Here is a 27,868-nt window from a genome sequence, read left to right on the forward strand (position 1 = left end):
ACTGACCGCCTATTCAATACTGTCTGAGCAAACTTGAAATGGTGCCAATTTGCACAGGATCAGGAATTTCCTTTTATCTGTACCACAGAATTTGTGGATTTGACTCTCTTCACTTTCAAATCTAACTACATTTTTCAGTTTCTTCAACTGCTCTTTATAACCACAATTTCTCCCTCTTCCCACCATTCTCTAAGAATGACTTCAGGCTTCTGCCAATGCTACTATAAAATGGCTAGCATCAGTTTTCCTATTACAGTACTCCTTTCTATTTGGGAAAGAATCTTGGATGATATTGGAAACTCAAACATGTGGGAAGTTATCAAAAGACATGCCCAATTGACTCCTAATCCTAGTTCCTTCATTTCGTGTCACTACAAAAATCATTATAATATATATATATATATTAATTTTTCATATGTGCCACATCACAAACACGCTTTTCAGTATGTAGGAATGTAACCAAAGGAAAACAGAAATTAGTAGGCAGGTACTATTCTTTATTATTCAACACATCCAGAACTAGAACCATATGTGAATGACACTTAAATGTACAGCAAATATCGATTGATTTTTTACAGAATAACGTCAACATTAAATTTTACAAATTGATAGTAAATTGAAGAGATGAAGTTGGCATGGAACCCATGACAAGAATTCAGAACAATGCACAATTGACATGAACTACCAAGACATTCAATATTCTCACTCATAAAATGCTGATATGCTGCGGCTAAATTTTCCAAATTTGGAAATCAGTTATAACTGCTCTGCGCAACCTGCATAGAAACATAGAACATAGAAAAAGAGTAGGCCATTCGGCCCTTCGAGCCATTCAATATGATCATGGCTGATCTGCTATCTCAATACCATATTCCCACTCTCTCCCCATACTCCTTGATGCCTAAATGTATTACTAACATTTCCAACTCCCTCCTTAGAACTTACTGAAAGCCGTCTCTAACACAGCAGGATCCAATTACATGCAATGTGAAAAATACCTAATCAGGGGCCATAAAGCATTTTGTATCAAATAAAAGGTGGCAATTTTTTTTCCTCCCATCTTTTCCCCCCACTAATTTCCTTCACTCCCCTTTGCCTGAAGGTGTTTACTCCTTGCTGGGATATGGTTTCATGGGACCCAGGCTCCCTCCAGTACCTTGCTGAAATCGCCATTCTTCAGATTAGGATTAGACCGAGTCCCAGCTGCAGGGAGCATCACAGTTGAACCTAATCCTGCTTTCACTCAACATCTACATGCATGTACTTCCAGCTAGAGTTGATGAAATACGACTGGCAGCCAATTTTTCCATCAATAATTCAGGACGCCGGAGACCAATAATTGCACTCTTAGTGCCACCCCATCAACTCAGCACAACACAGACAAAGGCTTAGACCGACCTTTTGGTCTGTATGGCTCAGTTACTTACTGCTTTAGCCAGTCAAGCTATCGGAGGAGCCGTTTTCTACTTTCAAGTCTTTTTTTTTTTACAAGCTCTTCTGACTAGTATGTCAAACTATTAAAAACTATTAAAAGCCAAAATGTTGTAATAAAATAAATGTCTCTCTCTTCAGAATAAAATAGTATCTGTCACACAGTTACACGCATCAGAGCTCTTTGGTTATGTAATTTACTATATAGGAAAATATACAACTAGGATTAGCATCCAAGCTGTATTGGTTTGTTCAGATCCTTTCAGAACTAGCCAGTCCATACATTTTTCCATTCTATAATCCAACAATTTTGGACTAAAAGTTGCCAGTTAGAAGCCAGAAAACCACTAGAAATGTGTCAATAGTCCAGTCTCTGTAGAGGAATGACAATGATATATTATATGAATTATTTCTGACATGTTTAATGTTTAAATGTCAGAAGTTCAGGCAAAATATGTTGCAGTAAAATGAAAAAATACTCACTACTTCTTCCAGGGCAGCACTCCGTCCAAAAGAGCAGGTGAGATGCGTGAGACAGTTAATGAAAGAAGAAAATAGTTCACTTGGAATGGCAGTTAAGATACTGCGTGGGAACTCTGAAATCAAGTTGCTCATAATGTTGGAAATTCCCACAGCTTCAGAATCCTCAATTTCTATCCTAGAAAATTTAAATGGACTTGAAGTCAATTTCCACTAAACCTAAACTGAAATAATCAAAACATAACACAAAAGAAAAAGTTGATTTACTAAAAAAACCTTCAGTCTCCAGAGCTCTAGCGTTTGATTTATATTTGTATAGTTTTTGAATTGAGATTCAACTAGCATAGAATTAACACACACTTTAGATCATACATGTGTGGCGAGAAAAAGAAACTGATATGGCCTGATAAGTAAAATTGAAATAGAAATGGAAATTTATAAGTTTTTAAACAATCTAAAGAAACAGATCTCAAGTGAAACTCCTTTTGGCAGCTTTCAATATTCTCAAAAGACGACGAACATGTGATCACCAAAAAGATATGCAGTGGTATCAAACTCAATTTGCATGGTGGGCCTGATCTGACTTCCTGGCACTTGGCATGGGCCACATTCAGCAAAGGTTATTTAGACACACCGGAGTAGAAATTGGTAGGCATGTTGCCCATTTTTTTGGGTCTACAATGGGCGCAATTTATACCAATTTCTGGGCGTGAGGTCCGGCACCAGCAGCAGCCATATTGGTCTTCTGCTTTTAGGCAGGCCTGCTAGGTTCCTGAAATCTGCAGTGAATCAATTTAAATATGTAAAGAATGGTCCTGCGCCTAATTCGGGCCCCTTCTGCAAAATGCAAGAAAATCTAGGTGGAGTATGCGCCAAGCAAGCTCCAACGAGTTTTTCCAGTTCTACAGCAGCATAAATAGTGCCCATTAAAAGGACCGCAGGCCTCTGAAGAAATGGTTGGGAAAGTTTATTTTTTTACTTCCCTGTGGAGCGTGGAGGAGGAGAATCCTACCAGCTCCACATCACACCCGAGAGCTGCTGCTGGCCCGTACTCTGCCCTCCTGCATCTTCTCCATGTATTGGAGCTTGTGGTGCTCACTTGTGCATCGTGAGAATCCTCAGTCTCCGTCCCCTTGTTCTCATTCGCCCACCAGAGGAAGCAATCTTTCACTATTTCCCCACAGTAAAGTCCCCAGGTTTCACTCACCCCTTTACTGGCTGTTCTGCTCTCGGCGCCGCTCCCACTCAAAGGTTGCTGCTGCTGCCCCCAACTCTGCAGAAAATGTTGGGCCTCACGCCCATCCCAGCTCCCCCCTCTCCCCATCCCCCATCTAATGATGTGTGAAGCTGAAGGGAGACAAAGTCTTCACCCACATGTATATACATTTTCAAATCCAAATTCCAGTTATCAGGGTCCCTTATACAAGTTTATGCAAATTATAATGGTCATTAAAATTTTGATTAGCTAAACTTTACAAATCAGGAATGCTTTGGGTTTAATCCCAGGCCTGTGCAAAGTGAATTGATCTCAGCTGGGGTGACTGTACGGGCACTACAATTGGCCTCAGTACTGTTTACAGAGGGGAAACATATTTCTATCAAGCAAACTTTCCCTTAAGACATGTGGAGTAAGTTTTACAAAATCATATTCCTGCCATGAAGCCTCACTTGCAGAGTACATATCACTGATATCAGGTGTACATGCTCCACATGATTTTCTGTTAAACAACTTTCTGGATGTGAAAATTGTAGGGAAAGCAATTTTGTAAAATTACCCCTTAAATGTGTGTAGAACACAAGAGAAAAAAGTGATTCATCTTGCTGCTTTATAACTTATTACTAGCTGAAGTGCCCGGCGGTGCCGAGGCTTTTTCGAGGGCATGTTGTTGTTGGAAGAGAGAGAGAGAGAGCGCGAGCGAGCGCGACTGGGGGGGGGGGGGGGGGAGAGGAGGGAGGGAGGGGGGGGGGAGGAGAGGGAGGGCGGGGGGGGGGGGAAGGGAGGGGAAGAGGAAGAAGGGGGGGGAGGGAAGGGGGGGGCGCGGGGGAGGGGAGGGAGGGCGGCCCCCCCCCCGCCGGAGGTGAAGACCGCCGATTGCGGCTGTGCGAGACAGCCGGTTGCCAGGGTGACGCTTGACGCTCAGCAAGCCCCGCCCCCCGGCCGAGCCAGAGAGAGACGCCGCGTCTCAGCTCCTGCTGCGCGCGCACCCTAGTGGCGCTGGGCTGAGGCTCGGCCCTCCAGCCTTCGAGTGGGGCCAGGAGGTGCCTAGCTCGGGCGTGAAGGAGAAGCCGAGGCTTCGAGGCCTACCTGGAAAAACGGGGAAAGGTAGGAAAATTAATGAGATTAGATAAGTTAATTCGTTTCTAAATCATTTGAAAAAAAAGTGTTTTAAAAGCAACGTTTTTTTTTAAGATGCAGAAAGCGGGAAAAAGAAAGGAAAAGTTTGGAATCAAGATGGCGGCGACTCACCTCGGTTCAGAACGATAAAGCCCGGCCACACGCACCGATTGGCCCGGCGGCACACGCCAGCAACCCGGCGTACGATTGGTCGAGCTCGAGGTCACTCTGTCGCTAATGAGCGGATAATGAGATGCTAATGAGCGGAATGTTGAAGGTTTTTGGGATACCGTGGGCGCAATTTTAGCCCGGCTGAAACGTAAATACGCTTAAAACCGTCTCGGAAGCGTAAGCTTTCTTTGGAGGTAACGCGCGCGTAGGTACGCCCTGTAACTTTCGAGCGCATAGCCCGCCAGACGCACAGGCGATGACAGACAGAATGGCAGATAGACAGACAGAATGACAGAAGTACCGATTTATATATATATAGATAGATGAACATACCCATTAATCATATTGAGCAATCCTTCAATAAAATGAGCCAGGTAATCAACCTGTGCTCGCTCATCAGGAAATATAGGTCCATGGATGGAGGCCAGCTGTGCCAGGCATTGTAAGGAGTCCTGGGCCATGTCAGAATCTTCTCTAATTTTACGATGTACCTACAAGAGAAAAAAACACTTTCAACTTCCCCCCCTTTAACTTTAAATATATTAAAACTTGGGACTTCAAAGAGATTTATTAGTCTTTATTATGCTCCATTATCTAGATCACTCCAGATAAAAAGCAATGCAAAATTGGGTAAGCTGTTGCTCACTGAATAGATTTTTCTCATATCTAGAGTCATAAGAAAAAAGGAACCTTGTAATAGCAAACTTCCTGAGGCCTACTAAAAACCTGCAAAACACTGGCATGATGCATATAACCCCTTGAGGGACAGTTCTGGTCTCAAATATGTTGCATATGAATCTCAATAGATAGGTGACTTGCAAAGTTCAAATTGGCAACAACAATTTGTATTTATATAGCGCCTTTAATGTAATAAAATGTCCCATGCAGCTTCACAGGAATGTTAACAAAATTTGACACCGAGCCACATAAGGGGATATTAGGGCAGATGACCAAAAGCTTGATCAAAGTAGTAGGTTTTAAGGAACATCTTAAAAGGAGGAAAGAGAGGAAGAGGCGCTTAGGGAGAGAATTCCAGAGCATAGGGTCTTGGCAGCTGGAGGCACGGCCGCCCATGATGGCGCAATTAAAATCGGGGATGCTCAAGAGGCCAAAACTGGAGAAGCGCAGATATCTCGGAGGGTTGTAGGGCTGGAGGAGATTACAGAGATAGGGAGGGGTAAGGCCATGGAGGGATTTGAAAACAAAAAGGTGAGAATTTTTAAATCAAGACATTGCTTAATGGCAAATGAATGCAATGCTCTAAACTATGCAAAATCAGATACTAAACTTGGCAATTACATGGTATTATTACAGCAGATTTGTGCGTTTCATGCTTGAACTTCACAAATCAACATTTTAAAAAAAAAACAACAGACAAGTTAAAAAAAAATCAATGTCCTTGTACATGTCATACATCAGAATACTGCCCAAGTAAAGTCAAAACTGAGCAGGGGAAGGGGAGAGAGGGAGAGAGAGAGAGAGAGAGAGAGAGAGAGAGAGAGCTATATTTAATGATATCTTGGTTTGAGAACTGAAACTGAGTTATACATTACTATTACAAAATATTAGAGTAATAGAGTAATGATAATCAATCTATCAATATGTTGCTGATTTTAGTGTGCCTGCTTATTCAGTATAAATTGGTGACAAATTGCAAAGAGCTTTGGCAAGTACACACAAGACATCTGTTTTAGCATTAATCCGCCATGGATAAGAAATTCAAGTAGCTTTAAATTGCTGTCATGTTGCCAATAATAAAAAATGCATTGTTAAATATACTGTGAATATAGACCAGTTTTACTGGATTAACAGGAAATATAAATGCAACAAAAAATTAAAAAACATAGGAGAAAATGCAATGCATTCAAAGGGGATAATGACAGACAGCAACCTATCTATTACAGTTACCCACAGGACCAATCTGATAAGCCATAATGTACAGGTGGCCACTGTTAAACATGCCTTACTTTCTTCCTGAAATTAAACATTCCCCTTGAAAAATAGGCTTTATCCAGGATATGATAATACACAATTAGTTCCATCCATGTTAAAATGTCACACAGTTCACAGCCAATCACTAGTGATAGCTGTGCTACATTTGCACTCTTACCAGTGAACAGTGATGTTCTGACTTTACAAAAAAATCCAACCAGTCATTGGAAGTTTGAATTGAGAGTTTCCTACATACAGAACAAATGCTGGGGGCTCCTCTTGCACTAAATCCCCCAAAAGAAAGTATTTTAGACCTTCGTTACCCCTATTTTCCTCAAGCACTCAATGAATCTGATCTCTATTCAAGATCATCTTCTAAATTTGTGTCTGCCCACATTTGAACTGATCATATCTTAAGCTGTTTGTTCTATCATCCACAAGTTTAATAACATGAATCTAATCTTCAAATGGCTAACGTGATCCTGATTTTTTTGTCCTTCCAACAAAATCCACAGCATCAGTAGGGTTCCCAACCCTAACGCTTTCAGTGGGAGTCTGCCGGGATGAGTGTTTGGTATCCAGAGTGCTGCTGCTGGCAACTCGGGAGAAACGGTCCTTGTATGTGTGCTTCGAGCATGCGCAGTACTCTGGCAGTCATGGCTTGCAATCAAACCATGTTGTCTGGGCCCTGCTGGTACCCCCACTATTCGGAACGTATTGCTTCATTTCGGGTTGTGAGGATGATGACATTGGGGCCAACGAAAATCGCCTGGAAACTCCGTGAGTCCTGAGCGCACTACTGGGCGAAGGAGAGAGCAACACAAACTGGGGTGGGAAAGAGCGAGAGCGAGCGCGAACAACACAAACTGGGGGAGGGAGTGAGAGAGAGCAACACAAACTGGGGGAGGGAGAGTGCCTGTCGACCTGTGATGTGCACTGTTGTATAATGTGTTTTATTTCTGGAGTCAGGCAGCTTTGGTGCTTCTCCCTGAGGACTGAGCCTCACCTCCCTGAAGCTGGGCTTCAGCGGTGGGGTCTGGGAGTCAGTGAATTGAATTAGGTTTGTTTTGTTTTTTTTATAACTTGTGTACTGTAAAAAGTCATAAAATTGTATGAAAACTTTAATTAGAAGTTACTTATATCGATGGTGTTTTTGTTGAATCAGTGGTATTTACTTGGTGTTTCTCATTGTGGCTGGTACTGTAGAAACATTATCCTTAAATCTTTGTATTCTTTTGTGTTCTTTGATTGATAAATTATGTTATTCATCTCACTATAATAAAATGTCATTTTATTCAGGCTTGGTGATAGAGACACTCAACTAAGGTAAATACAGTAACATTTGCAAACAATGGGCAAAGGTCACGTAATCAAACGTCATGTGATTAAGCATCATGAAGTGTCATGTGATCAAATGTCACATGATCAAATCTCCAGAAATACGTTAAACCAGAATTGGCAACCGAGATGCCAGTGACAGCAAAGTAATCCTCCTATAGTTTCTCCAAAATGAGTCAGAACACAGTTAACACATGTAAACATGTGTACACTCTGGGGAGTGTCCAACACACTCATATATCCAATAAAAATAGCGATTGTGTACAAATCCAAAATTGGATTATTCAGCGCCATCAGAGCACTAAACTACATCAAATGGGGGTGGCATTTAATTCCCCTCAACCAAAATGAATTTAAGAGTCTTTCAAGGGCTGGATAGTGTTTTGAGCTAAATCACTTAGGAATTCTGAAACATTGTTGCATCTTTAGTTAACATTGAAGAGTACAACGTACCAACTTTGGCACACCATTTACTCCCTGTGATCATGTTTTAAAAAAGTGATTTTTCCATTTATGAAACCAATGCAAACATTACAAACATAGGCAGCACTTCAGAGGGATGTGCAATAGAGTTATTTCCACTCAATGTTAAAAAATAACTTGGCCAGTATCTTCTATGGTCACCGTGTAGACAGATCACACTTGTAATTTTAAGTCATCCTCTGGTCAAGCAAAATGGATTGTATTTAAACGCATATAGAAAACTCCACCCATCAGCGTACGAATGTCAGTTTAGTTTCACCAACTTTGCTTTGGACATAATGTCCCGGAATATGGCGAACTCAGTCATTACCTCTCTGAAACTGACCGTAACTTCAGGATTTAGCACACGTGCATCTAAACTCGGAAATCCTGAAGTTGCGGTCATTCATTCACGGCTCTGAAGCTGGCTGCGCTGTGGACCGACCTCCCCACCCCATAGCAGGTAATCAGTGAAACTGATGAAAACTTGGACTTATCTGTGATATCGCTGTTAAATACCCCATTAAATGTTGGAATAGGTGTAACTGTGGTTTTAACAGTGTATTGACTGTTAAACAAACACTCTGGCCATGAAAAACTTAATTTTTCTATTTGTGGAGTGTCATATTTCTCCATTATGATAAAAATTACAATTTTTTAAGTTTGTTCACGATATTTCAGCTTCTACCTTTCCCCGATGTGAAAGTCACAATCTTTATTTCGCTCTCAACACTTTTAAAAAGTCCAGATAAAAGCAGCTTCTCATTTCCTGGTTTCCTGTATGTGAGAATTCTTCAATGTGATTGGCAGCTTATTGACATCACTGCAGCATCACTGTAGGAATCCCCATGACAGAGCGCTGTAAACAATTGAACGTCACAAAAGGCAAACTTCTCGCCAGAGATCACAAGATCTCCGTGGGCAGCGTTCTTCGGGGCCAACAGCGAGCGCCTTTTGCTTTGCCGCTGACCGCAAATTACAGGCCATAGTCTTGCATGTAGCATCTCCTAGAGCTGGTCTTATATCTAGTGTCTAAATGCAATTCATGTGACTTCACATCCAAATAACACTACAGAATACAAAGCTGAAACCACATTACAACATATATGGTGTAAAATTATATGCATTCAATATTTAAAACACTAGAACTTTAGGACATGTAACAGAATCGTTATACAATTCATTTATCTCCCTGGGAGTGCGGAATTCAATATCAAAATAAAATCCATGCGTCTGACTAGAGGATCACATACAGTAACTTTTTTTTCCCCAGTATTTATTCAAGTCACTGAGGTAAATCAGTGTTTATAGATGTAGCATACATGACTGGCTCCCAAAATACTTTATCTATCTAAATTAACCTAGTATCTGATGACTGGAAGCAATTTCTGAACTTAGATTTAAATCTAATAGTATCTAAATGATATTAATGGTGAAATGTAAAGGTAAAATATCTAGGGATAGATGACACACAGAGCCAGAAATTTCAACAAGAGTTCTGGAGTTTAAAAAAAAAATACTACATGGAAACTCAATTTCTGAACATTCTGGTTCATCTCCGATTTACTGCATTCCCTGAAATAATGTGTCGCAGTAATAGAATTCTGAAAAATTTGCAGCTGATGGTGTATTACATACTATAGGAAACAGTGAAGATTTCAAGTCTTGAGAGGAAAAAGAGACAAGCTCGCTCTTTAAAAAAATTTTTTAAAAATTGGGTGCTATTTTGACTAAATGTCTAGGTATTTCACAGTTGATTTTTGGTAGCTATGTAAAATTTTGGGACCACTTCAAGGTGAAAGCGAACACAATAGCTTCCAATATTTAGACATTATTACACTATATAAATGCTAAGTACTTACTAGCAAGTGTTACAGAATTTACAATGATCTGTTTTCTTTTTGTGTAAAGATAATATTAATGGCATAGCAGAATACTAAATAAATGATGGTACAGAATTAACACAATTCTATCATTCACAGACAATTATCTCCGTGTGTCATCTAGCATCATATATAACACATTTCATGGAACAATCCTAATCGATACACAAACAAAAACACAATCCACCGTATTATAATTTCTTGCAAAAACATGCAAATATTTAAACAATAATTTACAAAAAATACCTTCAAGGGTAGGGAAGACCTACTCCACCATAACACATGATCAATAATTGATTGAAATATAATACAGAACTTACAATGGTACAGCTTCTCTGTTCTTCAACCCAATTACTGAAACTAGATTTAGAATACTACTTACTGTAAAGAAGAGATCCATAACTCTGCTGTCCAGAAGTGTCTCTCGCCAGGATTCTGTTGGCTTTAACATCACATTTTGGGAGGATTCAAACATAGCTATATAATGCCTGCCCAGTTATCTGGAGTCAAGGTCAATAGAGGAGCATTACTGGGGGAAAAATACTTCTTAGCTACAACTAACATGAGTTCAGAGGGAGAATGTAATGGAAATAAACTTTAAGCCATGTTAAATACATGGAATAACTGCAGCATGAGGCCAAGGAATAAAAGCATTTAACTGTTCAGAAACAAGACCCACGAAGGGTCGCAAGATAAAAGTTTGATTATAATCATGTGGCATTCCATTGTGATATGATCACATGAATAACCACAGTATCTGAAATGACAAGAGGGGGGCAACAGCAGCTTTAATTAACAGGTGTCATGATTTATGAGCGATGGTACAAAGTTTCTTTTTCCATAATTGTCCCAATACATTTTATAATATTCACTGAGGTTAAACATTTACATATAAATGACAAACTGCAGTCGTTAGTCTGTGGCACTCTTTTGATGCTGCAAATGTATGTCCAACAGGTGTCAGCCTTGGCTCAGTGGCAGTACTCTTGCCCGAGTCAGGGGTTCAAGCCACACTCGAGACTTGAGCACATAATCAAGGCTAATACGTCAGTGCAGTACTGAGGGCGTGCTGCACTGTCAGAGGTGCAGACTTATGAACGTATGAAACGTTAAACCGAGGCCTCTTCTGCACCCTCTCAGGTGGACAGAAGAGATCCCATGGCACTATTCAAAGAAGCGCAGGGGAGCTCTTCTGGTGGCCAACACTTATCCCTGAAATCATCACACAAAGCAAATTATCTGGTCATTTATCTCATTGCAGTTTGTTGGATCTTGCTGTGCACAAATTGTCTGTCATGTTTTCCTACATTAGAACAATGACTACAATTCAAAAAAACTTCATTGGCTGTGAAACACTTTGGGATGTCCAGAGACGTGAAAGGCGCTAGATAAACACAAGCTCTTTTTAGGTTTTTTTTAACATGTGCAACTGAACATGTGTAAGTTTACAGTAGTAATTTCAAGGAAGGTAAAAGGCTTAATGAACCCTTCTTGGTAAATACTTTTTGGGTCAACCTTGGAATCAGATGCAATTGTTTTCAATTAAAAAGCACGAAAGCTACTTAAAGTACGCATGTTAATTGTTACAAAATGCAGAGACTTCAAACACAGACGCACAAAATCACACACGCGGAATCTTAGTGATATGCCAGCATAATTTGGATTTTTCATTTATAGTATGAAAGACTGGGCAACACACAAGCACTACAGACAGTGACGAGAACAAAAGGCAGGATTACACTGTCCGATTGCATTATTTATAGCTGGCTTAAAAATAAAGCCAAATCTTTTTTTTTTTTTTTTAAATCAGACTGGCAAATGACCAGCACAATTTCACAGTAGTTCCACTAAAAGTAGTTACACAATGTGACCAACAATGTAAAAGTTCTGCTTGGCACTGTAAAAACAGAAGATATAACGAGGCTTCTTTAGTGAATACTAAAATTAATTTTAACATGCTATTCAAATGGACCAGACACAATTCTCTGAAGACAAACAGTTTGTGATGGGAAATCTAAACATATAGTAAAAATCCTACGTACCTATTAGCAATATCTCTTGACTATTGCTGCTTGCTGTCCGGCAAACTTTACCTCTGGCTGAAGTTGTGTGATAATTACTTTATACGTTTAGAGAAAACTGTGAAGTGCACATAATAAAAAACAGCACAGCTGAAGAGCATCCCACTTGAAAGGAACACCTATATATAGCTTGTGCTTGCTGCACTCATGCATTGTTTGGCTCTTCCAACTTGGGAGGCATTCCACAAATTTTACTGTGCTCTGGCATAATCTCTGCTCTCATTTGGCCAAGAATGCAGGTACAGTAGTAGTTTAAGTGGCAATAGCTTTGCACCCTTTTAAGTCACAAATCAAACCAACATTTGGGATGCAATTATTTTACAATTAAAGTTCAAGCTATAACCCCCATACCACAGTTAACTGCACTTAATTTTCAGCATATTTTACAAAGTGAATTTAAGTTAAAACAAAATCCCCCTCCAAAAAAAAAATCAAAATAAGAATCAAAGAATTATTTTCAAAGCTCTGATTAAGTGGTTTAAAATTAAAGTTGGATCCATACAACCAATACTTAACCTTCATACCAACTGTTGAATAAAGCAATAACAAAGGCTACTTAGGATGGCTGGGTTGTAATAAAGCTGTAAAATTTCTCCATGATCACTTTAAACAACTGCTCACATGCAAAAAGTCATAGATTTCTCAGTTTTGTTAACTTCAAAGTAATGAGGTAAACAGACATTAAATTACAAACATCTTATCAACTGGAATTAAGGGCAAAATTATGAAATCTTAAAATGTTCACTTACCTCAAATGATCAGAACTACACTAGACAACTCGTGATCTCTTCAAAGCAGTTAGGTTTATTGGCACTATTTTAACCAGCTGCAATATTTAGCAGTCACATCCTGTTATTTTTAGTAAGACAATTCATACTAATGTACTGATGACAATTTTGGCACGATAGGATTACTATGCTATTTAGTTCACAACAACTCTCAAAGAACTAGCAGTAGCTAGTTACTCAGAGTTAAATGAAATTGTAAATATTAACAGAAATACCATAAAATTTCTGGCTGTAATAGTTTAATCCAAGATAAGGGATTACAATATTTTTCGACAGTACGCTATTCCTGGACTTCTTGCACTTGTTAAATCCAACATTTTATAGTGCACGCAAGAGTCAAGTAAGCATTCAATCTTGTGTTATATAGGAATTTTTTTCTTAAATCATAATTCATAAAATGATTAACATCCCCAAATGAAATGAAAATAAAATGCAACTTGAGGAATTTACTTTCCTTCTCTCCTTTACCAATTTTTCTTTCTTCTCTCCTGAAGATATTGACTCCTTGCTCGGGTACTGCTCCACAGGACAGCTACTGCCCTTCACCCAAATCCCTGTTTTCAGGTTTGAGTGTTGGCAGGTTATTTGATTTTGGGAGTGGGCCATGACAGTGAAATCCAATCCTCTTCTCACCCAATTATCCACACAAGAAAATTCCATCAAAAAGATACTGATCATTAATCTGGAGTTGGGACTCCAGATCATTTACCCTTCTCTAGCCAAGGGCGCAGAGGTCAACTGCAGTGCCCCATCTGCCAATTCGGCTGAGATCAACTAATAGCACAGACAAGAAATTTTACTCGGGACCTTGTGGTTTCTATTGCTTAGAGGTGGTGTATTTATCTCTAAGTTAATGGAGGAGTGGAAAGTGGCACTTCACTTCAACCAAAATGTGTTTTAAAAAATATTTTCTAAAACACAACCAACCTTCATCGTCCCTCCAGTAACAAACAAACGAACACACACCAAACCCCCATCGTTCCCCACACAAAATATAACAATGTAGTTTAAGAAAGGATATAATTCGGAGGAAGAAAGTTCCAGCTCAAGACTTGATTAGCTAGTGCAAGGTAACGCTGGAACACAGAAGACATCTGAGCACTGAGGTTTTCCCGTCGGCTGAATTCCTGAAGCACCTCAACCGTCAAAACAAATATTTGGCGAAGGTCATCTTCCTGTATTTTCGGAACAGGAACAAAAATAAACACACACATGATCTAGTTAAATTCAACACTAATAAGTATTTTGATTCCTACTTTATTGTTGGTTTTTTTTTAAAGCTAGGCTTCAAAAGAGCTTTCTACTTTGGTGATCCTGTCTATTAGTCTGCATATTACTATGTATGATTATTTCAGAAAATGTGGAAAAAATGAAATGTCTTAACAGTATACAGTGTGCATCACTGGAAAGCAGTGTTTTTAAAGTTTGAAACGTTTGTGGTTGCATGTAAAGTACAATGGTGTATTGCGGTCTGTTTTCTGCATGCATTCTCCTCTTTGCTCCTTCATTCCCATCTCAATTAGACAATATGCAGCATTAGAGAGACAGCACTGTAGAGTTTCTGGTGAAAGCTCCCTCTCCCAATGGTTTAGCTGCCATGGGAGAGGGAGCTAACCTAATCCACCAAGTGAATGTCTGAGCTATACAAATCAGGAAACTGCCATGTTCATTCCCTGGTTTGTGTTGAATTAGCTGATCTCAGCCAGGACATAAAGCAGAGGCACTGTAATTGACCTTGGTGTCCCGAGCTCAGGAGGGGAAAAACTAGGTAGGGTTCCCATTCCTGATCGCCAACTAACAATCCTGCTGGAAGTGCATATGGACATCGAAGATGGGATTAGGTTCTCCTGTGATGCAGGCTGTGGTTAAATAGCCTTCTGACACTCAAATGCAAGGCTCATAAATAAACAATGGTTACTTACTGAGGGGCCAGAGGGTGATTGGCACTTATAGAACTGTACCCAAAAAATCATAACTACAATAAGACATGGGACTGCAAATAAAAGCTCCAAAAACATGCCACATGATTGGGAAGGAGATGGAGAGTTGGTAAGATATTATCTCAGGAATACTGTATCATGAAAAGCCAAAAAAAAACGCACAAAACTATATAGCAGTGCGTGATCAATCTGTAAAAAAAAAGGTACAAAGGACAAGAAAATGTGATTGCAGTAGATAACTCCAATAACATCTAGTGCTAATAACAGCAGCAAGATAAGCTGAACAGCATCCTCCTATTTGTGGGTCTTTACATGTTCATATTTCCAAACTATTAGAGGTTAAGATAACCAAGGCCACTCCAGCTTCACCTGACTTTATTTAGTTTCCCACTAGGCCTAGCTCATTTCTGTCACTAGCCTGTGTTGCAGCAGCTCCCAGACAAGCCAGTATCAGTTAAGATAACATGAAAAGTGAAGAGACAACCAAATGTCCAAGGAACAAGTTCACCCTGCCGAAGTCCAGGATGCACTTGCACCCTGACCTGGTGAGTGTCCCCCTCTCCCTCAAGAAACCAACCCTTGATTCCTCCGTCCTTGCAAACTACCGCCCCATCTTCAACCTCCCGTTCCTCTCCAAAGTCCTTGAACGTGTTGTTGCCTCCCAAATCCGTGCCCATCTTTCCCGCAATTCCATGTTTGAATCCCTCCAATCAGGTTTCCACCCTTGCCACAGTACCGAAACGGCTCTCAAAGTCACAAATGACATTGGTAAACTATCACTCCTCGTCCTTCTCGACCTGTCTGCAGCCTTCGACACGGTTGACCACTCCATCCTCCTCTAACGCCTCGCCACCATCGTCCAGCTGGGTGGGACTGCACTCGCCTGGTTCCATTCTTATCTATCTAATCATAGCCAGAGAATCACCTGCAACAGCTTCTCTTCCCGCTCCCACATCGTTACCTCTGGTGTCCCCCAAGGATCTATCCTTGGCCCCTTCCTATTTCTCATCTACATGTTGCCCCTTGGCGACATCATCCGAAAACATAGCATCAGCTCCCACATGTACGCTGACGACACCCAGCTCTACCTCAATACCACTTCTCTCAAACCCTCCACGGTCTCTAAATTATCAGACTGCTTGTCCAACATACAGTTCTGGATGAGCAAAAATTTTCTCCAATTAAATATTGGGAAGACCGAGGCCATTGTTTTCAGTCCCTGCCACAAACTCCATTCCCTAGCCACTGACTCCATCCCTCTCCCTAACATCTGTCTGAGGCTGAACCACACTGTTCGCAATCTTGGTGTCATATTTGACCCTGAAATGAGCTTCCAACCACATATCCGCAGCATAACAAAGACCGCCTATTTCCACCTCCGTAACTTCGCCCGTCTCCGCCCTTACCTCAGCTCATCTGCTGCTGAAATCCTCATCCTCATCTTTGTTACCTCTAGACTTGGACTATTCTAACACACTCCTGGGCTGGCCTCCCACATTCTACCCTACGTAAACTTGTCATCCAAAACTCGGCTGCCCGTGTCCTAACTCGCACCAAGTCCCGTTCGCCCATCACCCCTGTGCTCACTGACCTACACTGGCTCCCGGTTAAGCAGCGCCTCGATTTCAAAATTCTCATCCTTGTTTTCAAATCCCTCCATGACCTCGCCCCTCCCTATCTCTAATCTCCTTCAGCCCCACAACCCCCCGAGATATCTGCGCTCCTCTAATTCTGCTCTCGAGCATCCCTGATTATTATCGCTCAACCTTTGGTGGCCGTGCCTTCTGTTGCCTAGGCCCTAAGCTCTGGAATTCCCTGCCTAAACCTCTCTATCTCCCTTTCCTCCTTTAAGACACTCCTTAAAACCTAATGTTTGACCAAGCTTTTGGTCACCTGTCCTAATTTCTCCTTATGTGGCTCGGTGTCAAAGTTTTTGTCTTATAATACTCCTGTGCAGCGCCTTGAGACATTTTACTACGTTAAAGGTACTATATAAATACAAGTTGTTGTCGTCGTAGATGACAATAAGCATTAAAATACAATGCTTTAAAAATATTAAATAAAGGAATGCATGTTTAAGACATATATTCAAGGATAAGGTCATTGCAAAAAGTTTCAGATCTCAAGTCATAGATAATGGTCCAACTCAAAGATGGTCAGACAGAAAAGGAATTGTCCAGAGATATTTAATTTCATGATTCCCTAAAAGATAATATATTTAATTTTATAAAGATGCATATTAGTAAACAAACTTTACCTGAAACATTCTTTTGCAGCTCCCATGGAACTCCATACTGAGGCCAATATTGCTGGTTTTAGTGGAACTTGAGAACTCACTTAATAGTGCGGTTAGGATTGAACAGGCCAATGTCTGCTGCAAGATAAATTCAAGTAATATTAAAATTTGAATTGCAGTAGCTACTACTTTAAAATAACTATGCAGACAAAAAATATTGCAACAGTGCTACCATCAACATCCTGGAAGTCCCAAGAGCCTGAACAAAAGGGGAAGAGGCAGCCATTGGAGTGAGTGACAGCAAGGTGAGGGGGGGATGGAAACAATAGTGCGCAGAAAGGGGTGGTGGGGGGGGGGGGGGGGGTGGTGAGAGGTAAGGGACAGGGAGAGAAGTGGCAAGAGCCTGCAACAGCTAGAAGGAAATGCCAGAGGCAGCAACAGGTAATAGTCTTAATTTCCCCTAGCCTTCAGGCAGGGGGTGCTGTCGAGAACAGTGCCATAGTGCCACCTACCTTCAAGAAAGAGCTAGAACAGCTCAATGAGAGCCAAGCTTTTAAGCAGAACTGGCAGATGTGATGTAAATAGCACGGTGGGAAAAGCATGACAAGAAGTGTTACATTTACGGGAAGTGCATGCCATATGCAACACTTATTATAGATATGTACACCATGTACAGTATTTGGTTTTAAAAATCAACATGAGTTGCTTTATGGTGCAAGAGTAGCCTTCAAGCAAGCCACTGCTTAGCCCAAGGTCAAGGGCCAAAATCCTAAGTAAAAACTCCTTATTTAAACTATTCATTCAGAAACGAAATCTACATATAAACACTTAGTTGATACCTTTTTTTTTACAAATGTGGTTAGATTCCCAGAATATACAACTGTGTCTAGGAAAAATGTAGGAATGGATTGTATTAGACCAAGTATGGTTAGCATTAAAGATAGCGGAGGAAATATTTAACGTTAGATCAGAGAAAATGGAAGTGATTAGCACTGGTTTGGAATGATAGAAGTTATCTGGGTGTCATCTATAACAAAGTAAAACGTGCACATCAAGTAGTGACTATAGTTATGTATACAAACATGGCAGTTATTTTGTGCATAGCAAGATCCCACAAGTAACCAGTTAATTTGTGTTCATATTGCTAGTTGGAGGGAGAAATGTTGACCAGAACACTGGGAGAACACCGGGCTCTTTGAATACCACCACAGAATCTTGAACATCCAGGTTAACAACTGGAACCAGCCGATGCGGCCTTGGTTTAACGTCTCATCAGAAAGACAGCACCTACTGAGATAGTACAACGAGTGTCAGCCTAGCTTATGAACTCAAGTCCTGGCGTGGGGATCCAACCCAAAACCATATCACGCTGAGGTGAGAGGGCAATCATCTGAGCCAAGTTGAAATTGAACTAGGCATATACAGCATGTAAGGCAATTTGATAAGTTCTGCTAATATAAATGCTGAATTATTAATAATTTTGGGCATCAAGGGTACAAGGAAGAGGCAACACATCCCCAAATAGCTTAGTAAGTTTATCCAGTCGATAACAGCCATACAGACTAGAGCAGTTCCAGGTTTGATCCACAAGTTGAGCTCATCGATCTCAACTAGGATGGCAGTTGGAACTCTATAACTGATGTCATAGTCCCTGCATTAAGAGAAAATTAGACAGATTTCTTAGTCTTGATGGCTATCCAGAAATCCCTGCTAGAAGTGTGCATGCAAGGACATCGGAAGATAGGCTCCAATATGACAGCCCCATTGGTCGAATAGCACATGAATAATTGCTGTTTGAGCAAGTTATCAGACAGAAACCAACAACTTCCATTTATAAAGCACCTTTAATGTAGAAAAACATCCCAAGGCACTCCACAGAAGCATAAGACGACAAAAAAATGGATAAATGCTAAAGAGATATTAGGAGGGGTGACTAAAAGCTTGGTCAAAGAGGTAGGTTTAAGGAAGTTCTTAAAAGGAGGAGGTGGAGGAGAGATTTAGGGAAGGAATTGCAGAACCAATAAGGCCTCGACAGCTGAAGGCACAACCATCAATGGTGACACGAAGGTTGGGGGGGGGTGGGATGGGTACACAAGGGGCCAGAGTGAGAGGAATGCAGAGTTTGCGAAGGGTTGAAAGGCTGGAGTAGGTTACAGAAATAGGGACCAGGCCAAGAAAGGATTTAAATACGAGGCTGGGAGTTTTGAATTTGGGGACAGCACCAAAGTACTAGAGGGGTCAAGGGAGGTGATGGAGACAGCATACCTCATGTTTTCAATGGTGTCTTCAAGAGGCAGCATGTAGATGAGGGAGGGGGGGCGCCAAGGATTGATCCTTGGGGGACTACAGAGGTGCAGGGGTGGGAAGAGAAACCAATGCTGGGCAGCCACTGGCTACATTTGAATAGGTAAGAGTGGAACGAAGGAGACACGTTGGATGAGGATCGTGTGGTCCACTGTGTCAAAGGTGGTACCTTGGTCACAGACAAGAACAGGGAAACTGCAACTCAGCAAGAAATTAAAGATTTGCATTAGCATCTTTAATGTAGCAAAGATGTTTAATAAAAGTAAAACTAAAAGAGATTAGGGAGGTGACCAAGGGCAATGTCGAAAGATGGGTTTTTGAGAAGATTTTTCAAAGAGTGGAAAGGCAGCAAGGCAGCTTGATTTAGGGGAAGAGTTCTAAAGTGTCAGGCCAAGACAGCTGAAGGTTCTACTACTGAAATAGAACAGAGGGAGGATGGGATGCAGAGGTGACCAGAGGCAGAAGAGCTGAAGACACTTGTTGGCACATAGGGCTGGAAAAGGGAGAGGCATACATAAAGTTGGCAAAAAATAACAGCTGAAGCAAAGGGAGCTTTGGATCATGTGTTAAAAAAAACATTTGTGCCATCGTGCCTGAATCTATGCTAACCAATCCTACAAATAATAAATTCACCTGTACTTCAATTCTTGGGGTTCAATTTTTCTTTAATCAATATACACTGGCAGAAACCTAAAACAATATCTCATTGTTCCTTCTCAGTAAATTATAAAAATGTAGATGCAGCTGAATACAAGAGGACTGAAAGTGTCATGGCTTTGTTAGTTTTGGTGTTGCCCATGCAATTTGCAAAATCATGCAACAACTCGAGGGAGAAAAGTGGTGCAGTCTTGGAATGCCAATTTTGAATCAATCGCAATGCTTCCTCTCCCCCTGTAGATTTATCCCAAGATCATTGTCAGCATTGTTACAACTTCAAAGTGACTGGCTAGAAGCCCAGACCATATGGTGCCAAGGTGGGGTCCACAGAAGTGTTAATGTTCAAAGTTATGCCTGTGAAGCCAATGTCTAGAGGGAAAATGCTGTGTGTCTTCCTACCTAGTTAATCACTGTACACTGAAAGTATGCTACCAGTGCGTTTCTATTTATACAGCTGCACACAACAGCTGAAGTAATGCGGTTGGTCAGCTGCAACATTTCAGTTCAGAAATGCCGCTCATGAGTAATACCTTGACCTTGGTAGCTGAATCAATTCATTGAGTTTAAGTGTATTCACGCCCCAATTACAGAATATTAAGAAACACGAGCATATTTTTGCAGTACGGAAGATTAGCCAAATTTTAGCAAAGCACAAAAGGACCCATTACAATGCCTCATCAAATCATGTGGATGCAAAGCACTTCATAAAACAATTGGTTCTGTGAAAATTATGGTTGATTCATATCTTTACCACATTAATAACTAGTTCATAATCCTATCACTTTCAATTTGAAAGGCAGAACTCCTAATAAGCTAATTTTTTCAACATCAGTAAAAGCCGTCATGAGAGCTAATTTTGTGATAAGCAAGTCTAAAATCAGCTAACATCCTCCAATAAGACATAGGACATAGTGAGAACCCGGGGAAGGGGTGGATTTCCCATGTGCACGGTAACAAAATTATAACCTCATTGTTTATAAACACATTTACATTTTTGCCACATATGGTGTTCAGAGCAAATCCTTACTCCTGGTGTTAAGATGACAATACCTTGTAATGAATGGCCAGTCACTCAGTCAATTTGAAAATAAAGTTAATGGCAATTATAGTTAATGTCAATTATGGATGATGTACTGTAATAGAATATTTGTTTTAAGGAGACATTTGTTCCAGCATCAAATAATTCCTTCACACATTCTAATATTAAAGTTACTGCTCTTATGGGAAGAGTGCAGACTGGGTTTGGTGTTTTTCAGTTATCATTCATATATGCTCAAAAGTCTCCTTTGCAGTAGTTGTAAACTTTCATTTGGTGCAGCTGTTTCACAGCAAATTCCTAAGTGGAAAGAGGGCAGAAATATTTACTCTGATCTTGGATCAGAGTTAAACCCCCCACCTCTGTGAAGCAGATCTGACCTCAGCTAGGGAAAAAAGTCAGATTCACATTAGGCTGGATAAAATACTGAACATAAATCACCTGCTTTTTCTATCAACTAATATGTACCATCCTGCACCAAAGTGTTAAGACCCAAGATTGTGGCTAATAAAACAGCCAGTGCTGAACTTTTTAAGATGCTGGTATTGAAGAATCAGCATCTGTGATGATGCAGGCCAATTTTACTCAGTATAATGGCAGATATCCAGAGAAAGGCCTGTTCTCCATGTCATCTATCTTTCACAAGCAGGAGACCTGAAATAGTAATTCTACCAAGCATTTTTTGAAAGGCACAAATCAGAATATCTTCTCTCAGCAAGTTATTTTTAAATACTAATTTTTCCTCCCCAAAAATGATACAAAATTTTCAATATCCCAATACCACTGCCCTTTAAAAAGGTTAAAAAAATGGTTCTGCTAACTGCACATATATTCACCATGGGAAAAATTAAAGGAAAGTTTATCAAGCATGCCCCATTCTTTGCCACAATGGCAAATGGTATCAGTTTACCGAACAAGATGTTTGTAAAAACTACAGTACAAAATTTGACTAAGTGCCCTGGCAACAATTAGCAGCAGAAAATTGGTACTAAATTCAAATATTTGAACAAAGTAGCATGATATAAAATGAGAAATAGGAGAGGGACAAAAGATGGAACCTTGGGACACACTGGAGGTAACCGTGTGGACACGGGAGGGAAAGCCATTGCAGGTGGTGCACTGGTTACATTGGGGAAGATAGAAATGGAAACATGTGAAGATAATGCCACCAAAGTGGGCCATGGAAGAGAGACGTTGGTTGAGCCGCTCGAAGACTGTGGAGAGGTCAAGCAGTAATAAAACACCAAAGTTGCAGTCTTACAGGATACTACGGTCAACTTTTACCAGAGTGATCTTCGAGCTTATGGACAGGATAGAAATCAGATTGAAGGAATCCAAACAGGAAACAGTGGTGTATATATGTGTAGCAATTGTATATTCAAGAATTTGGGAGAGAATGGGGAGGGGGTTTCAAGATGGAGTAGTAGGTGAAGAGGACAGAAGAGTGGAAAATAAGCTTTTTAACAAGGAAGATAATAACAGCAGTTTTGAAGGTGGGGGGGCAGGGACAAGAAAAACAGTGCCAAAGAAGGGGAAGCAACAGGTTACATTTTTGGAGTGCTTCTCATATACAGAGGTGTCTCAAAGCACTTTACAGGGGGTTGGACACCGAGCAGGGAAGTTCCAGAGAATGGGGGCATAGCGGCTGAAGGAGCCACTGTTGATGGTAGAGTGGAGGGAGCAGAGAATGGGAAGTAGGCCAGTATTAGAGGAGCAGAGGGAGACATACGGCTAGAGAAGATTTTTTTCATCAAACCGCTGTTGTCCTAGTGGTGCTGGTGCTTCCACTATGGTGTTAGGTGGGGAATTCCAAAATATTGATCAATCAGCAATGAAGGATTGGCAAAACATGATCATTTCAGGATGGTGAGAGATTTGATGGGGAATTGGAGTGGATGGTATTCCCATGACATTGCTGCTCTTGTCCTTCTTGGTGCTAGAGTTTATAGTGGAGGGAGATGCTGTCAAAGTAACCTTGGCGACTTGCTAGTTGTATATACTGCAGCCAGTGTGCCGATGATGGAAGTGGTGAACATTGAGTCCATCGGCAGGGGTACTGATTGAGCAAACTGTTCCGCCCTGGATGGTGTTCAGCTTCTCGAGTGTTATTGCAGCTGCACCCATCCAGATTGATGTCAACAAGCATGGGACTGAGGAAGAGATGTTGGCTGGCCGGGAGCTGGAACAAGATGGGGGGTCAAGGTGAACAGCTGACAATGTCAGCTAGGAGAGGCAGTTTAAAAGGTCAGGAGCTGGGGCTGGAAGGGTTGCAAGAGGTGGGTCTCATGGAAGAGTTGGATACAATGAGGTGGAGATGGGGGAGAAATTACACCAGCTCTTCATCCTGAATGCATTGAGATATTGTTTCCATATTTAATTTTTGGCAATTGAAGGGATTAAAGACAAATGTAGAAAATATTTGATTTTCTTCCCCCTGCCCCTGCAGGAGCTACGGCGAGGGAGGTGGTGAAGAGAGACAAACAAAAAGCAAAAATAAAACCATCTGAGGTTTGACAGGAGTGCACAGAAATAAAGCACCACTAGCAAAGGTAGCAATAACTGCAAAAATGTAAAAACCAAAAGGCAGCAGTGAGTACTTACCACTGCTGGGTTACCACTGCTTATTAAGTGGCTGACTTCATGGAAGATGCTGTTGCAGACAATGGTTTTGTCTAATGAGCCTCGCTTTACAATTACTGCTACCGCTAATAATATCTGCTCTCGAACATATTTCTGAAGGCTATAAAGAAACAACAAACACAGTTAACTACTTTTGAGAGAAAATTACAGCAGACATACCATTAACCTTATTAACCATGATCAACAATGTATTACAAAGAATTATATGTTACAAGAAATTCACATGAATGTTCCTTTAGCCCATTTGCTCTCAACCTTCCAGAATACCAACCCATTACAGCACCTAGTTCTTTCTTAAGAGTCCAGTGTTCTGGCCTCAATGACTCTTCCAGGCAACCACGCCAGCTGGTGATTATTGTCAGCGTCAAGAAATACTTCCTGACATCTGTACTAAATTTGCCCCTCACAACTTTGAACTGGTGATCCTCTTGTCCTGCTGTCCTAGTATATCTGAAAATACTCTTTCGGTTCACTTTTCTATTCTTTCAATTATCTTGTAAACCTTTATAAAGCTCCCCCTCCTATGTCAAGCCTCATAATTTCTCTGACACGAAGGATCAGCCTTTTACTCTCCGGAGTTTCGCCTCTAGACCCTGCTTATCTCCCTTGTCATGGTGACCAGAATTGTATAGTTCTCCAGTCTCATGAGGGAACTGTGGAGTTCTGGGAATTTAAAAACTGATTTGGCCATATAATTCAATATTACAGGGAGGTGTAGGAAAAAATCCATTGGAAAATGTCCAAGAAATTTGGCAAATAGGTTAAAATTGAATGCAATATTTCTTTCCCTTGAATGCAGCTGTGTGAAATTGATGCTGTTGGAAATAATTGAAGAAAAATAAATATGATTGACTGAAAGGGGGAAGGTGGAGAGTGAGTCAATGTACTCCTATCCTAACTCAGTTACACTGCACTGTGAATATATTTGGGCACTGGGACTATGTTTCTCAGGTGGAGTTCCAACTGCTGCTGTGATCCCAGATCAACATTGGTAGTTGCAGGTCTTGAGTTGGAGTGGTCTGAAAGACTACACTGCTCCAATGCAAAATATGCGGTATAGTTGAGCATTACATAGGCAGGCACCCAGAAAAAAAATCCGCTCTGATTTGTTGGCTTAATTCTTAACGGAAAACCCACTAAACAAACTCAAATAAATGCTCCCCTGACAAACTGCTTACTTTGCACTTGGCTTATAATAAAGTCATCAGTTGGAGCATCTATCACAATTCTAGAAATATACTCCAAACAAACCTGAAATCCATTACTACAAATAATAAGTTGCGAAAATCAAGTTCAGGTAGCACACTTGAATAGTTCCTAATATAATGTAATCTCCGTTAGAGTACAATGTGTGACAAACATACTCGAGAGTTTCCATCAGCAATTAAAGATGGATTTTAGGACAATTCACACCAAATTTCACCTCGTTAGGAGACACTTTTTGTTTCCCAGTTTAATACTATAGGCTCATACCATTTTTACTGTTGTTTGTTGAACATACTGTTATGGACTACTGAACACATTCTTCACCCACTTATGAAAACTGAATTAATTTTAAGGACATCATTTTGGTTCAATATTAAATTGTAGGCCTAATGGATTTCAGAAATGCTGGAACAACAGAAATTTTCCTCCCAAAAGCAGAATCTGATTCCATCTGATCACCACTTACTATATCTTCTGTTAACATCATGAAGAGATAACTTAGGATGACAACTAATTAATAACTTGATCTGATTTTCTCTCCTTTTAACTTACTTGAATAGCGATTACCAGCCTACATTCTTATATAATCAGAGATTCACATAAAATTTGTAAACTAGAAGTTACCACTTAACTTCAACGGAATTTCTGAAGTCAAACCACTTTCAACAATAAGAGAAACCATTTTGTGGAAGTCTTAGGCCAATCTCTGGAGTACTCTACTTTAATACTGAAGTCCCATTATCCCAAGACCCAATTTACATAGTACGCACTTAGGCCTTTGTAAGACGTAAGTTAATAGGAATGTCCGTAGCGACTCAATGCTGTTTTTTTCCAAGAGTACCCATTCTCGCACAACTGCTTCCATTATGGTTGTGGCAGCTTGAAAAAGAACGTAGTCAACTTTACTTGTTTCTGCAAAGAAAAGACACCAAAAAAAATTTCAGACAACAATCACCTTTCCTTATAATCAATTAATTATATAGTGGGACCAAAACACAGGCAAATTTTGCATAACCACCAACAGTTGGGAAATGTTTCACCAACTGCAATATCTATGTCAAAAGCCTGCAATGAGAATAGCATGAATTGGACCACATTAACATGCTGTGTTCTGGGTATATGCCCACAATTCCTCACATGGGAGGTGCTATTCTCAGCTGAACAGTTGAGACCACCATTCTCCCAAAGTACAAAGGGAAACTGAAGACACGGTTAAATTAAATACGTTCATACCCTTTCGAACAGCTGTTTACAGAACTGCACTAGTAGACATGCGGGGCCAGGTCATTAATCAGCTCAGTCGGGAAGTGGTATTGCAAGTGAGAAAAGGAAGGGGAGGTTAATTATTACTTATTTTCCAAGCACAAATAGTGTACAAAAGCTTTTTAAGTTATGCTGGTAAAACAAATTGAAGATTGACTGCCCTATGCACTGTTACTTGGATTTAGATTTACCAGTGTCTCACATGTGAAGGTCTTTAAATTGAGCTGTTAGCGGACTTCAAATTCTCACCTGCAGAACTAACAGTTGGTCCACTTGGTTATTTCATATTTCATAGTCAGAGTCAGCCAAGGATTTCCAAGTCGGGTGCAAGTCGCTCTACTTTACTCCAACAGTGTGCTTTAATTGCAATATCAGAACAGCAACTGCCACCGTACCAATGTGAATTTTCACATTTTTTCCACAGTTATCACTAAAAATTCTCAACTCAAGGTGCATTGTGGAGAGTTTCAAGATTGTCCAAACTTATTTCACAAGATCCTTATAGCCAGCAGAGCACCTCAGTTCCCAATCTTAAGTCATCTTTTAGTATGTGTCAACTTAAATCATAACATTTGATGAGCACAACTGTCAATTTAATTGCACATAAATTATAGAATTATAGAAGTTTACAGCACAGGAGGCCGCCATGCGGTCAATCATGTCTGTGCCGGCCGAAAAAGAGCTATCCAGCCTAATCCCATTTTCCAGCTCTTGGTCCATAGCCCTGTAGGTTACGGCACTTCAAGTGCATATCCAAGTACTTTTTAAATGCGAGGAGGGTTTCTGCCTCTACCACCCTTTCAGGCAGTGAGTTCCAGACCCCCAACACCCACTGGGTGTAAAAAATTCTCAACTCTCCTCTAATCCTACCAATTACCTTAAATCTATGCCCCCTGGTTATTGACCTCTCGGCCAAGGGAAATAGGTCCCTCCTATCCACTATCTAAAAACATATGTAAAAAGCAAATACTAATTCACACTTGTGGGCAGCCTTGAGAATTCAAAGAGAAAGCCGCACATTGATGAAAACCAAGTCTTTACACATGCTGCAGCAACAATATGTGGCAGCAGAGTGGAGGAACAAATTCTCCTCACATTCCAATCCTAGCCATGCTGGCGTGGTGAACTGCTGAATGAAAGATATGTGCCTAGCCATGGTAGGGTGAGAAAAGAGAAAAAAAGCAATGGGGAAGTCATTACCAGGCTACTGTTGCACATCTAGGTGACTATCTGAAGATTAACAATGGCAGAAGGCAGACAGTAGGATGCCTACTTATCCCCTCATACTGTAGCAGATGCATGGCTCAGCTAGACACGCATGGAGAGAGAGAAAAAAAAACAGAAAATCAAATTTCACACTTCCATTGGAAAAAAATGCTGAAGCAGAGGCTCTATTATGTCACACACTTCAGTATGTTTTCACAACTCATGAAGGGAAGTTTTCCTCTGGGCTATATGCAGACTTGCAAACGCCTTTTTAAAGAAGCAGTAAATAGAAAATTCACACTTGTAGCAATCTTGATTTTAAACAGATAGAAACAGGACAGATTTACCTAATATGTGTTTACATACTGCAAACGGCGATTTCGATTTTCTAAATGACAGGAATATGTGTTCTGCGTGTTGACGTTGTTCGTGACTGACCATGGACGGGGGTGCCTGTGGGGAGAGCGAAATAAAATCAG

The 27,868-nt window shown here is 40.6% G+C and overlaps 1 protein-coding gene across 2 annotated transcripts in view; it reads right to left on the reverse strand.

The window, feature by feature from the left end:
- xpo4 (exportin 4) overlaps positions 1-27,868 on the reverse strand; it is a 164,442-nt gene that overhangs the window by 70,348 nt on the left and 66,226 nt on the right. For both annotated transcript variants that reach the window (XM_085999169.1, XM_085999168.1), the window contains exons 2-9: positions 27,737-27,842; positions 25,691-25,832; positions 23,676-23,814; positions 17,099-17,215; positions 13,923-14,076; positions 10,415-10,527; positions 4,751-4,908; positions 1,915-2,089 (exon numbers count right to left, since the gene is read on the reverse strand). In XM_085999169.1, coding sequence (XP_085855295.1) covers positions 1,915-2,089; positions 4,751-4,908; positions 10,415-10,527; positions 13,923-14,076; positions 17,099-17,215; positions 23,676-23,814; positions 25,691-25,832; positions 27,737-27,842 — 1,104 coding nt within the window. The remainder of the gene's footprint in view (positions 1-1,914; positions 2,090-4,750; positions 4,909-10,414; positions 10,528-13,922; positions 14,077-17,098; positions 17,216-23,675; positions 23,815-25,690; positions 25,833-27,736; positions 27,843-27,868) is intronic.

Source organism: Somniosus microcephalus, chromosome 10 (assembly GCF_052327205.1).
Source record: "Somniosus microcephalus isolate GS21.2 chromosome 10, FLI_Smic_1.0, whole genome shotgun sequence".
Lineage (NCBI taxonomy): Eukaryota > Metazoa > Chordata > Chondrichthyes > Squaliformes > Somniosidae > Somniosus > Somniosus microcephalus.